Source organism: Melopsittacus undulatus, chromosome 1 (genome assembly GCF_012275295.1).
Source record: "Melopsittacus undulatus isolate bMelUnd1 chromosome 1, bMelUnd1.mat.Z, whole genome shotgun sequence".
NCBI lineage: Eukaryota > Metazoa > Chordata > Aves > Psittaciformes > Psittaculidae > Melopsittacus > Melopsittacus undulatus.
In genome coordinates, this window is record NC_047527.1 from 101312293 (window position 1) to 101323336 (window position 11044).

The 11044-nt window shown below is 40.1% G+C and overlaps 1 protein-coding gene across 2 annotated transcripts in view; it reads right to left on the minus strand.

The window, feature by feature from the left end:
• Positions 1–10682, minus strand: part of MINDY4 (MINDY lysine 48 deubiquitinase 4) — a 74059-nt gene extending 63377 nt beyond the window's left edge. The window contains exons 1-5 of one of the 2 annotated variants that reach the window (XM_031049848.2): positions 10498–10682; positions 8208–8327; positions 6603–6811; positions 2315–2531; positions 855–1273 (exon numbers count right to left, since the gene is read on the minus strand). In XM_031049848.2, coding sequence (XP_030905708.2) covers positions 855–1273; positions 2315–2531; positions 6603–6811; positions 8208–8327; positions 10498–10560 — 1028 coding nt within the window. In that variant the 5' untranslated portion in view covers positions 10561–10682. Of the gene's footprint in view, positions 1–854; positions 1274–2314; positions 2574–6602; positions 6812–8207; positions 8328–10497 lie in introns of both variants that reach the window. The other variant, XM_005150015.3, reaches the window with a different exon arrangement.
• Positions 10683–11044: the final 362 nt, after the last annotated feature.

Sequence of the window (11044 nt, forward strand, 5' to 3'; positions counted from 1 at the left end):
AATTTCAGGAGTATCAGCAGCCCTGCTGGTTTCAGTGAGAGTTTTCAGGAGCTCGGAGCTCAGCGTGAATTCAAATGGTCTACTGGCTTTAACTCAAATCGCCTGGCAGGAATGTCCTCATTATAAGCTGAAAACAGATTAGTTGGACTCTGCTTAGGAAATAGCTCCCTCTTCTGTTCTTCCTGAAAACAAACCAGTCCTCGGAAGGAAGGAGGAAAGTATTTCAAATAGAATTGTAGAATCACAGAATCAACTAGGTTGATTTAAGATCATCAAGTCCAACCATTCCCTTAGGACTGCCAAATCCACCACTAAACCATGTCACTGGGGTCCCTTGTCTACATGGTTTTTGAACACTCCCAGGGACAAGCCATTTACTATAGCAATGGAGCACAGTACCACAGTACATTGCACAAAATAGTACAGTGGGGCAGTCCCCTTTCAGTCCAGTTTCTCCCTTTCTGCATACTCCACAATTACTGCTCCATAAGTTAGGAAGTGTCAGCATGTCCAACTACAGCTGAGTGAAGCTAGTACAAAAGCTTTCTGGGTCAGACACAGCCTTCCAAAGAATTTTAGCCAGTCTGGTTGAAATCTGAACTAGTAACTAGCTCCTTTTGAAGCAGGAAACAGAAAACAGCACTCCTAGGGTGCCTCCACTAACAAAGAAAGGGGTCATGAGTGGTATGGGATGTCAAAAATTAGTAAGTTAAACCAACTTTTCTGCCTTTCAGTATCTCCATCTCTTCCAGCCACTCCCCCTCAATGAAATCAGAAGGCATAGTTCAGTCAATCCTAGTCCTGCATCAGACTCCCTCAACCTTTTAGTGTAATAGTCTTACAGATATTCTTACCTATGGCCTGACAACCAACTCTCATTTTTCTTGCAGGATCTTTCTCTCTTCTCTCTTCCAGCCCCTGAATGTCTGTGAGGTGCACTCACTTTAAGGCTTTTCTCATTGCTATCTGTACCAAGGCTTGGAAGTGATTTCCTTTCTTCTGTCTTGGTCCTCTCTCTTTCAGTCAGCAGTTTGGCAAAAGAGTCATCTGTATCTTTGGGGATGGTTCTTAGTTTTTCAAAGGCTGAACTTGTGTGTAAACCTGACATAGTCTTTGATGTGAACCCCGTATTTACTTGTGCTGAAGATCCTTTGCTTTCTTGAAAATCAGTATGTGGGACATTCAGGTCACTTCCTTCATGTTCTTCAGCCTTGAACTGTACTGTGCTGCTTATGCTAGTGGATCGTTTTGAAAGCCTCCTTTTTTGCAGATCCTAGAAATAAGTATCATTAAACTTTTAGCATCTTTACATAAACATGAAAAAAAAAGGAAAGCTCTATCACTGATTTCTGGGTTAAGAAATTTGTTTATTTTTAGAAATCAGATTATATAGCAAATCAGATTTTTTTAAACTATAAAAAGATAGATGTACAGCTTTACTTAAACTTTAATACTATTAAAGGTACTACACACTGTTAAAAACTGCTTTCTTTTACCAAAGAACATCAACAAACTAACTCCCAAAACCTTAATTTAGGGGTTGTACCCAACTCAGAAAAAAAGGACATTTTACTAGAAAAACTGCCCACTACAGGTATCTAGTCTTTATTTCCAAATCAGAGATATTTATAAAAATCCAACTAACTTAACTTCCATATTCTCTTTAGTACTATTTAAATTATTTGTTCAAAATTGTGAAAAAAGAACAAAAATGTTCATATTGTTACAATCCTAATTTTACACAGGGAAAGTTTCTATCCAGATAAAAGCAGCATGCAGAAAAAGAGGCCAGACTTTTAGAACTGTGTTTTGAAAGCACTTACTGATGGAATATGGTCTGATTGGACCAATTTAGAAATGTTTCTAACTAAGTAATTTTCAGTTCCAAACTGCTACTGATTAAATGTGGGATCTTGGGAAGGAAAAAAAAAAAAAAAGAAATAGTAAAAGTGATACCCACGGCTAAGGAAACTTTGAAAGCCGTAGATATCATAAAGATAAAAAAGCATTTTTTCTAGGAAAATGGAAAATCTCATCCATCAAGAGATAACAAGAATCAAAAATATCTATAAAGAAATTCTCTAACCTAACATCACAGACAGAGGGTATTGCCTGCAGTAGCTATATCTGAAACAACTGGAATTTCTGTATTAACTAGAAACATTTCTCTAACTTACCACATATTTTCAGACTGCCAATTTAATGGGTTAGCATGTAAAAGTAATTTTATTGTCATTTGCAAATTACTTTATCACAAAAGGTTATACATAAAATCTATGGCCAAACCAAGTATCTTGTAAGTGTTGAAAATCACCTCAGGTGAACTTGCTACTGGTCCAGCCATCATTCCTCTGACAATGAGACTAGACCTGGGCCTTGGCTTCTCCTTCACTGTGGATTTCAGCTCCTCGGAAACCGTTGCTGCTTTTAAATCTTCTCGACTATCTTGTAACTTCTTATCCCCATCAGAGAGTAACTGAGTGTTGTGTACTGCCCCTGTGTGGCATTTTTCACTTTTGTGTTGATGTTTTCTGGATGGAAAGATTTTATCTAGTGAATTCTCAACATTATATCTACAAGGCAGAAAAAGGCAAAACAGCAGAATCATGCACAATAAAATCAATGAAAACATCTTTCAGTTAATTAAATCACTGCTGTCAAATTAAGTTACATGTTATCTAGCAACAGTACTCAAATATAATCACTTTTCACATCTATATGTAGGCCTTCAGGACACTATTTCAATATCATTATTATGTGTCAGAAATGGTTATAGTATCTGTAACGCTTTAATCTTACATTTCTGATATTTACCATGCCATCACAGAAAGCAAACTATATAGATCATATCAAACAGGTTCTAAGCTACCACCAGCCATTCCCATTCCTCCTCTGTCTTCTGTGTTTCAGTAGTTTGAAAACTTGGTAACATTTTTGCTAACATCTCTTTTCATCGTTAACTTAAGACTGACACTATTGGCCCCTTTCACTCTTTGTTCTAATGTACAACACTTTAGTAAGAAATATACTTTTCTATTTCAGTTCAAACTAAAAATGGGAAGTTTAGGTTAGATATAAGGAAAAGGTTCTTTACTGTGAGGGTGGTGAGTCAGTGGAAGAGGCTGTCCAAGAAGTTGCTCCATCCCTGGTAGCATTTAAGACCAGGCTGGACAGTCTTGGGTTACATTGTTTAGTGTGAGGTGTTCCTGCCCATGGCAGGAGGCTGGAACTAGATGATCCTGATGGCCCTTTCCAACTCTAAGTATTCTATGATTCTATGACTTGTGCTTTTCCTTGGCAACATGTTACTATGCTGCTGTCATCTGACCTCTTCCATAGTCTTTAGCCTGTTCCTTCAGGCAGCAACAGAAGGCGTAGTTCACATATTTGCATGTTTTCCTACACATATAGAATGCTATAAATAAGGTTTTCTGAAATGGAGGTGAGTTTCCCATGGATCTGAGACCATTTTTACAACACTATACACATTTCTTTCTTAGAAATATATTTTAACAAATCATGTTCTTATTAACAAAAAAAAGGTCATCATTTGACCCCATAAGAAATCATTATGAGTCCGATTTTCTTCATCAGGATGTTTCACTGTCTGCATAGTATTAGATTACTCTTAAATGGAAGCTCTTTTACTGAGTATCTCCCACTTCACTGAGACCTCTTTGGGTCAGTTTGCAAATTTATATTCTGTGTAACTTGAAAATGTTAGCCTTCTTTATGATAACTGTCACTGAACTGTTTTTTCACTTTAGGATCTTTTCCTTCATCCTATTTCATTCGTAAAGGAATTTCATGAGTTGAAGTATCTTGTACAACAAAAACATTCCTTTCATTTAAACAGTTAAAAACTGGTTTCTGATGTAGTATGTCTCGTGTTGTTAAGATACGGTGCATATGTAACTGTAGGCAGCATGATAAGTCTCTGTGAGGAGCATTTGAGGACTGTTATTCCTGACCTAAGACCCTGTAACCCCTCACTGCCAAAGGATGGTGTTTCAGCTCAGAGATTGTTTAAATTGTTACAGACATTCAAAAAGACTTGAGGAGGTAACTTAAGAGGAAAGAAGACTCTTTAATAAGTAACAAGTGAAGAGTACCTGTCTGATCATACTCTTCACTCCTAAAAGCATTGTTAAAAATTATCCAGACAGTTGAAATTAAAATTAACTTCAGGCACTGGCAGTTTGACCTGCTAATGTCTGACTTTTCCTTTGCCAAAGGGGATGGAAATGTCTAGGAGGATCACAGAGCTGCATGTTCCCATGGTTTTTCTTCTAGTGGTCCATTTTGTGGGCTAAAATCAGACATGACCAACCTAACCCATCACCTACCCACGACAGGTCTTGTTACGGCAGCTTTGCAGCCCTCTCCTACAGCTCTGCCACCAGAATGGCTGGAATGAGACGTGATCTAAGGAAGAAATGGAGCCACCTGCCCAGGAGCCTGAGGGTCAGATTCTCAGCTGGTTTAGAAAGAAAAATCAGCTACAAATACTGATTTTTATCAGGACAGACCCTGAAACCCATGGTCCCTCATCACACCCACTCAGCCCATTTTTCCTTCCTTGCACCTCCAGCCAACTTTGTCATCTCCCACTTTGGGAAGACATAACCAGTTAGGTTTGTGCTGACGAAATCAAGAAAGCACATACAAAATCACACATGATTTATCTGAAGGGGACCTATGGGGATGCTGGGGAGGGATTCTTCATTAGGGACTGTAGTGACAGGACAAGGGGTAACGGGTTGAAACTTAAACAGTGGAGGTTTAGATTGTATATAAGGGTGAAGTTCTTTACTGTGAGGGTGGTGAGGTGCTGGAATGGGTTGCCCAGGGAGGTTGTGAATGCTCCATCTCTGGCAGTGTTCAAGGCCATGTTGGATGAAGCCTTGGGAAGCATGGTTTAGTGTGAGGTGTCCCTGCCCATGGCAGGGGGGTTGGAACTAAATGATCTTAAGGTCCTTTCCAACCCTAACTATTCTATGATTCTATATGGAAACCTGCAAATCAATACAGGATTTTGCCTCCTCTGGAGCTGGCAGATCTCAGCATGGCTTGGTAAGCTCATACACATGAAAAGTTGGGTATTTCTGCTTTTCACTTTCTGATTTCCAATTTTCATTAAATCAGATTTTTTTTTATTATTTTCTTTTTGAGTGGGGAGGGAATGCTTCACCTGCACTGTATTTCTCACAACACCATGATATATCCCACTTCCATCACATACACCTCCTGCTTCTGCATGTGGGGCTTTAATTCTTTTCATGTGTGTGCATTTATGATGACGGGGACAGAACTAAACAACCACACTACACATGCCTTCCCCGTCAGCGGAGGCTTAAAACCATAGAGCAGCCTCCAGCCTAAAGCAGAGTAGACCCATAATGCCACTTCCGGCACAATGACCGCCATTCTAGGACAGCTGCCAAACAGTCGCTTTGCCGCGGCTGGCAAGGGAGGAAAGGGCTCAGCTGCCAATATGCATGCACTAGACGAGCTATAAGTACATGTGTAGGATGGTGGGGAAGCGGTTGCCATTTTGCTGGTGGTAGGGAGGGGCTGGGAATTGATCATTTAACTGTGCTGGGTGCTGCTGTTTGTTACACAGAGTGTTAGTGTATTCCTCTGCCATAAAAAGCTTTTTGCTGTAGCAAGAAAAGTCTGCGGATGCTGGAGAGGCTCGCAGGAGGAACGGAACAGTTTGCAGCATCTGCGGAAGAGGAGAAAATGAGGCATGTGCAAGCTCGGAAGCAGTGTGATATGGGATATAATCAGTTAAGGAGAGAAAAATCACTTGTCAACATGCTAAAAGCTCCTGTATCTGAAACAGAAAAGCAGCTACTTCTTTTGTACTGCCTCCTTTTCAAGTGTCGCTTCTCAGTAGCATCAAGTTTAAAAAACTTGGTTTTCTTTATAACAAAAGACTTGCTGGGGTTTTGCAAGCACCGATGCTCAGACTTAGCTACTTGGACCATGCTGCGTTTCATATGAGGAATAAAATCAGGTTAATTCCCTGAGAGGGGTGGGAAGATGAATTATTCCTTTTTGCCCATTTTAAAAGCTTTATACTGCAGCACAGTTAGGGCTGTTAATCCACCGTGAGGCACTAAGAAGTACAGTCAGAATATTTAGTTATTCATGTTTCCAGGTGTTTTGCGAGATGAAAATAGCCTGTACTGTTGGTAACAACTGAATTCAAGATAGTATGCTTTGCTTTTGACTATATAAGGCATGAATATACCTGTAGTTTGAGTGCAGATGGTTAACTTCTCATCAGAGTATGCATGAATTTGAACATTTCCAACTTGTAAGACATTAAAGCTTAAATTCCTATGTCCTTCAGTGACTGAAAGATGTAATTGAGATTATCAGTCCTTGCAATTGGTAGGGAATATAAAAGCATTTCTAAAGGGTGGCTTGTGTAGGGGATTTTAAGAATCTGGAAACTTAAGCTTTGTGTTACTAGGATAACTATTAAGAGGTACTGTAACTGAAGGTATAAATGATAAAATTTGTAATACTACTTACCTTACTTAATTTACAAAACAAATAGTGTCTGGACAAGATTAAGAGAGAGAAGACTCTACCTGTGGGGTTGAGTTCTGCTTTCATCGAGTGTAGAGGCACTCCCACACACGTGATCCTCATCTGGTAAGTTCGGCTGGTAAGATGTTACGCTCTTACTTTGAGGGGCTGACAAAGCAGAACTTGAACTGATGCTTCGGGAAGTCCCACGGTGCTCAAGGAAGTAGTTAGTAATAATTTCAAGAAGTGTTTTCAGTGGGTTTTCCTTTGCCTGTCCAAAAGGAAAAATAAACCTCTTGGTGACTATTGAAACTGTTTGTTAGTCTAAGATAGGATATTCTTTTTATACCTGTGCAGTAGCTGAACACACTAACTACTTTTAGGGTTAGCTGCCTGTGGGTGCATCCTGTAGGTGACTGTCCAAACAATCCAAGGAAGTAGATGTGAGCTGGGGAATATAGAGAGCTTGAAGGTGTTGCTGTGTTAAATGAAGTAAGCGTGATACAGAAAAAACAACCTGTTACAATCATTCCTTACTTAAGTGAATCATCGCAAAGTATGGTAACTGTGCTAGGATACACCTTTTCTAATGTTACCTGGTCAACTTTAGAAGAATGCACTAGAAGAATTTTTAGTGACTAACTTAAGTATTTGTCATTTATTTCATCAGAACTTGCTAAGAAGCATGGATTATAGAAGTTTTAACATGTGCATAAGAGCTCTTTAATTATATAGGCCAACACCCCCTTGTTACACTGTTGTTCAGCAGTACTCTGGAAAATGTGTCATACGTACATGAGAACTTAATTTAGAAAAAAACTAACACAAAAATTAAAATACACTACAATGACTTCTATGGAGATGCAACTGAAAGAGGAGAGAGATGTAGATGAGATACTAGGAAGAAGTTCATCCCTGTGAGGGTGGTGAGGCATTGGCACAGGCTCCCCCAAGAAGCTGTGGCGGTCCCATCTCTGGCAATGTTCAAGACCAGGTTGGATGGGGCTTTAAGCAACCTGGTCTAGTGGAAGGTGTCCTTGACCATTGCGGAGAGGGGGGTTGGAACTTGATGGTCTTGGTGTTTGATGTCCCTTCCAACCAAAACTGTGGTTTTATGAACTACACTGATAGATATTTTTGAAATGATCTATTACAGAATAATATGCTGCTTGCCAAAAGCATTGTGGTGCCTTAAGTCATGAGTAAACTGGAAATGGAAATGATCTGTTGATGTCCCTCTTATCAAATATTGCTGACTATATTGCATTTCAAAGAATAGTAAATGTTAGAAGTATAATTTAATCTGCCAGGTCTTAAATAAAGTTGCAAATAAAAATGGGCATGTAAAGGTACTTCCACAGTTGAATAATCTAGCCAAGATGATGAAAAAAGTACTGACATAAGTAACTGCTCCTGGTTTACTGGAGGTTGCAGTTTGTAGAAGGGTTTATGAACTGCCAGGTTCTCAGCTTCATCCTGTGAACTGCAGTCTCACCTAGATGTTGAGCTCTCCATTCCTTAGAGAACTGTTGGTGCACCCACAGCAGTGCAGTACCAGATGAAAGCTGGAGTTCTCTTCCATTGGGACATACTACAGTCTTGATATGTTTGGCATAGTTTCATGGTATCTGACCCCAGATTTTCGGGATCAGCATCTGTTTCCTTACCTTGTTGTGTTTGTACAAGGAGTGCAGATGCAGGACATTCCGAAGTTCATTCCTGTTATTGATGCTATGTTCAGAACGTGGAAGCTCTTGGTCCATGGTGGTTATGGTTTTCTTCAAACCCTGAAAAGGAAAAGTGTCAGACTTCAGAGTACTTGAGACAATACAATTTCACAAATCTTTTAGTCTTGACTTGCACCCCTGCCCATGGCAGGGGGAGTGGCACTATATATCTTAAGGTCTTTTCCTAACTATTCGATGATCCTATGACTTTTTTGGATGTAATATTAAACTTCTGGATGGCAGTAATTAATAACAAGCTAACCCTTAGAATCTGTACTTTAGTGGTACAGTCTTGCCTTATTACAGCCCACAGAGAGAAAATAATTAAGGTGGCTGTGTTGGCTATGAGATGGGAATTACTGGGCATGACAAAACAAGAAAGGCCTCCATAAAAGTGCCTTCAACTGTTAAACAGCCTCACACAACTTCCTGATGAGTATGAAGGCCCCAGCAAACATCAGCTTCAGGTAAAACACTTCCAGAAACAGTGTGTTTGTTTTTGACATCAAGATGTGACACAGCTATTTATAAATGTGATTCTGACATGGGTAATTCCAAAGTCTGAACATAAATGTGCTCCAGCTGTCAGTGGTTTTAGAACCCTTATCATGAATTGAAGTTACTCTGATGAGTCTTGGGTTGGAAATCAGTGAGGTGTCTCTAACATCAGCTGGTTTGGAGACTTCAGATGTTCTCACTTACTTTGAATCTCTAGTCAGCGTAAATGGGCACTTCAGTGACAAAATGTACAAGCATCTCCCTTTCTGGAGGGAGAGCCTGATTTATTGTGCATTAAACCATTTTGAAACAGTCTGAATTTCTTCCATGAAAGTTTATTGTTATAATAAAGGATATATTTTTCTGCACATGGATTTGATGGCTTAGATTTAGGGAATGATGGATAAGTTGTGGTAAATAAAGGATCATAATCACAGTTGGCTCCAATATGTATTGAAGATACAGGGGAAGCAGGGGAATGCTTGTGCAGAAGCATGAAGGATTATTGTTTTGACTCCAAAGTCTATTGTAGAAAATAGATGTGGCAGTTCAAATGTGTATTAGTATTGTAAACTCTATGGCCTGTGTATGTGCAGGGCATTCCCCTTCATTTTATGCTTTTATTCAGTTTTACCTTGACATTTGTCTAACTCAGAAATGTATGTCTTTCATCTGAAAAAATCTTTGCAATCTGTGAACTGACAGATTTGAGCCTCTCACTCTTCTGGCAGTAAATGGCAAATAATGAATTCTGCATCTGAAATCCTGTTGGCAAATGCATCAGCTTTGCTCGCAAACATTGAAAATGTGCATTTGGAGACTGGATGAAAAACAGGTGAAGAAAATTAAAGCTTGTGCAGCACTTAGTAAGGCAATTGGCTGTTTAATTTCTGGTACAAGCTAATTCATTCCTGACATGGGAGAACTGACAGGGCTGGACATCAGCAGCATTTCCTTAGGATTCAACATAAGTACAGGGTGATTGGTACTTCCACTGTGAAATGTGAAGATGCCTTTTCTTATGCTCAGTCCCACACTCCTTTTACAGCATTAAGTTTGGGTAAGTATAATGGTCTCTGTTTTCCTTTTCTCCCTGTCCCCTTCCCCTCCTCCCTCCCGAAGTTGCTGTCTGACAAGCTACTGCTGAGAACCGGGGAGGGGGGGAAGGGAGGAGAGAAAAACACAACCAAACCACCACCAACAGAAAAGTTTAAAATCAAGAGAAAAAAAAAAAAAAAAAGAAGAAAAGAAAAAAAAGAGCTCAAAAAATAAATTAAAAAAAAAAGTTACCAGTTTCTCTAGAACCATTTGCCTTTTGCATATTTTTTTTTTTAATATTTCTCCTGGGAATTTTTCTGTGCCTCTTGAAAACACAGCGGCAACAGCAAGCTAGATAATTGGTGACGAAAATAAATAAAACAACCCTGAAACTGCGTTTCTTGATTTAATCTCAGGTTTTGCAGGCGTATTGTGTGGGAGGCTCGGGCTTTCCCAAGCAAGGCGGATGCTGGCCTCCGTGTTCAGCAATAGAAAGGCTTTGTGGGAAATGTAGTGCCGATGCTTCCCGGCCCGTTGCCCTTCATGTGTGGCTGCTTTAAGGCTGAAGAAGTTCCGTGTCGTTCTCTCTCCTCTCTCTCCCTCCCCCCAGCATTCCTCAGTCTGTTATTAGTACCTTAGATTTTTCATGTGCCATTCTCATTTGTACTTGCTGTAGAAAATCGAGACAAGTTACCTTTCTACTGAGAAATTCTCTGATGAGTGATGCAGCCACTTCTTCCACAAAGGAGTTCTCCATTTTTAACTCAAAGTGTGCTTAGGGTGCGTTTTCTTCGCTCCATCTACCAAACCGTTCTCGCCTCCCGGCATTACAGCTCCCGGTGCGGGAGGAACGGCCGCGGTCCCACGGCGCAGCGGGCCGCTGTCTGGGGTGGGGGGGGGTTGCTGTGGAGATCGTGTCATCGGCAACAGGGAGGACTCCTCCCCCTGGAAGGATGCCGAGGAGCAGCTTCGAACTGGAAAAGCTCGTCATGTAACGCTGCGGCAAGCATCCCAGTAATTGCTTTAAATAATGGGAATGCTTTAAATTTTGGGAAAGGAATGTTAAATCAGAGTCAAGCACTGTTTTCTTGTTTTCTTTTTTCTTTTTTTTTTTTTTATGAAGCAGACCCATAGTTAATTTGCAATCTACTACTCCTGTGCTAATGCAGTTTTTAACCATATCATAGAGCCACAGAATAGTTTGTTGTGGAAGGGACCTAGTGATCATCCGGTTCCAACTG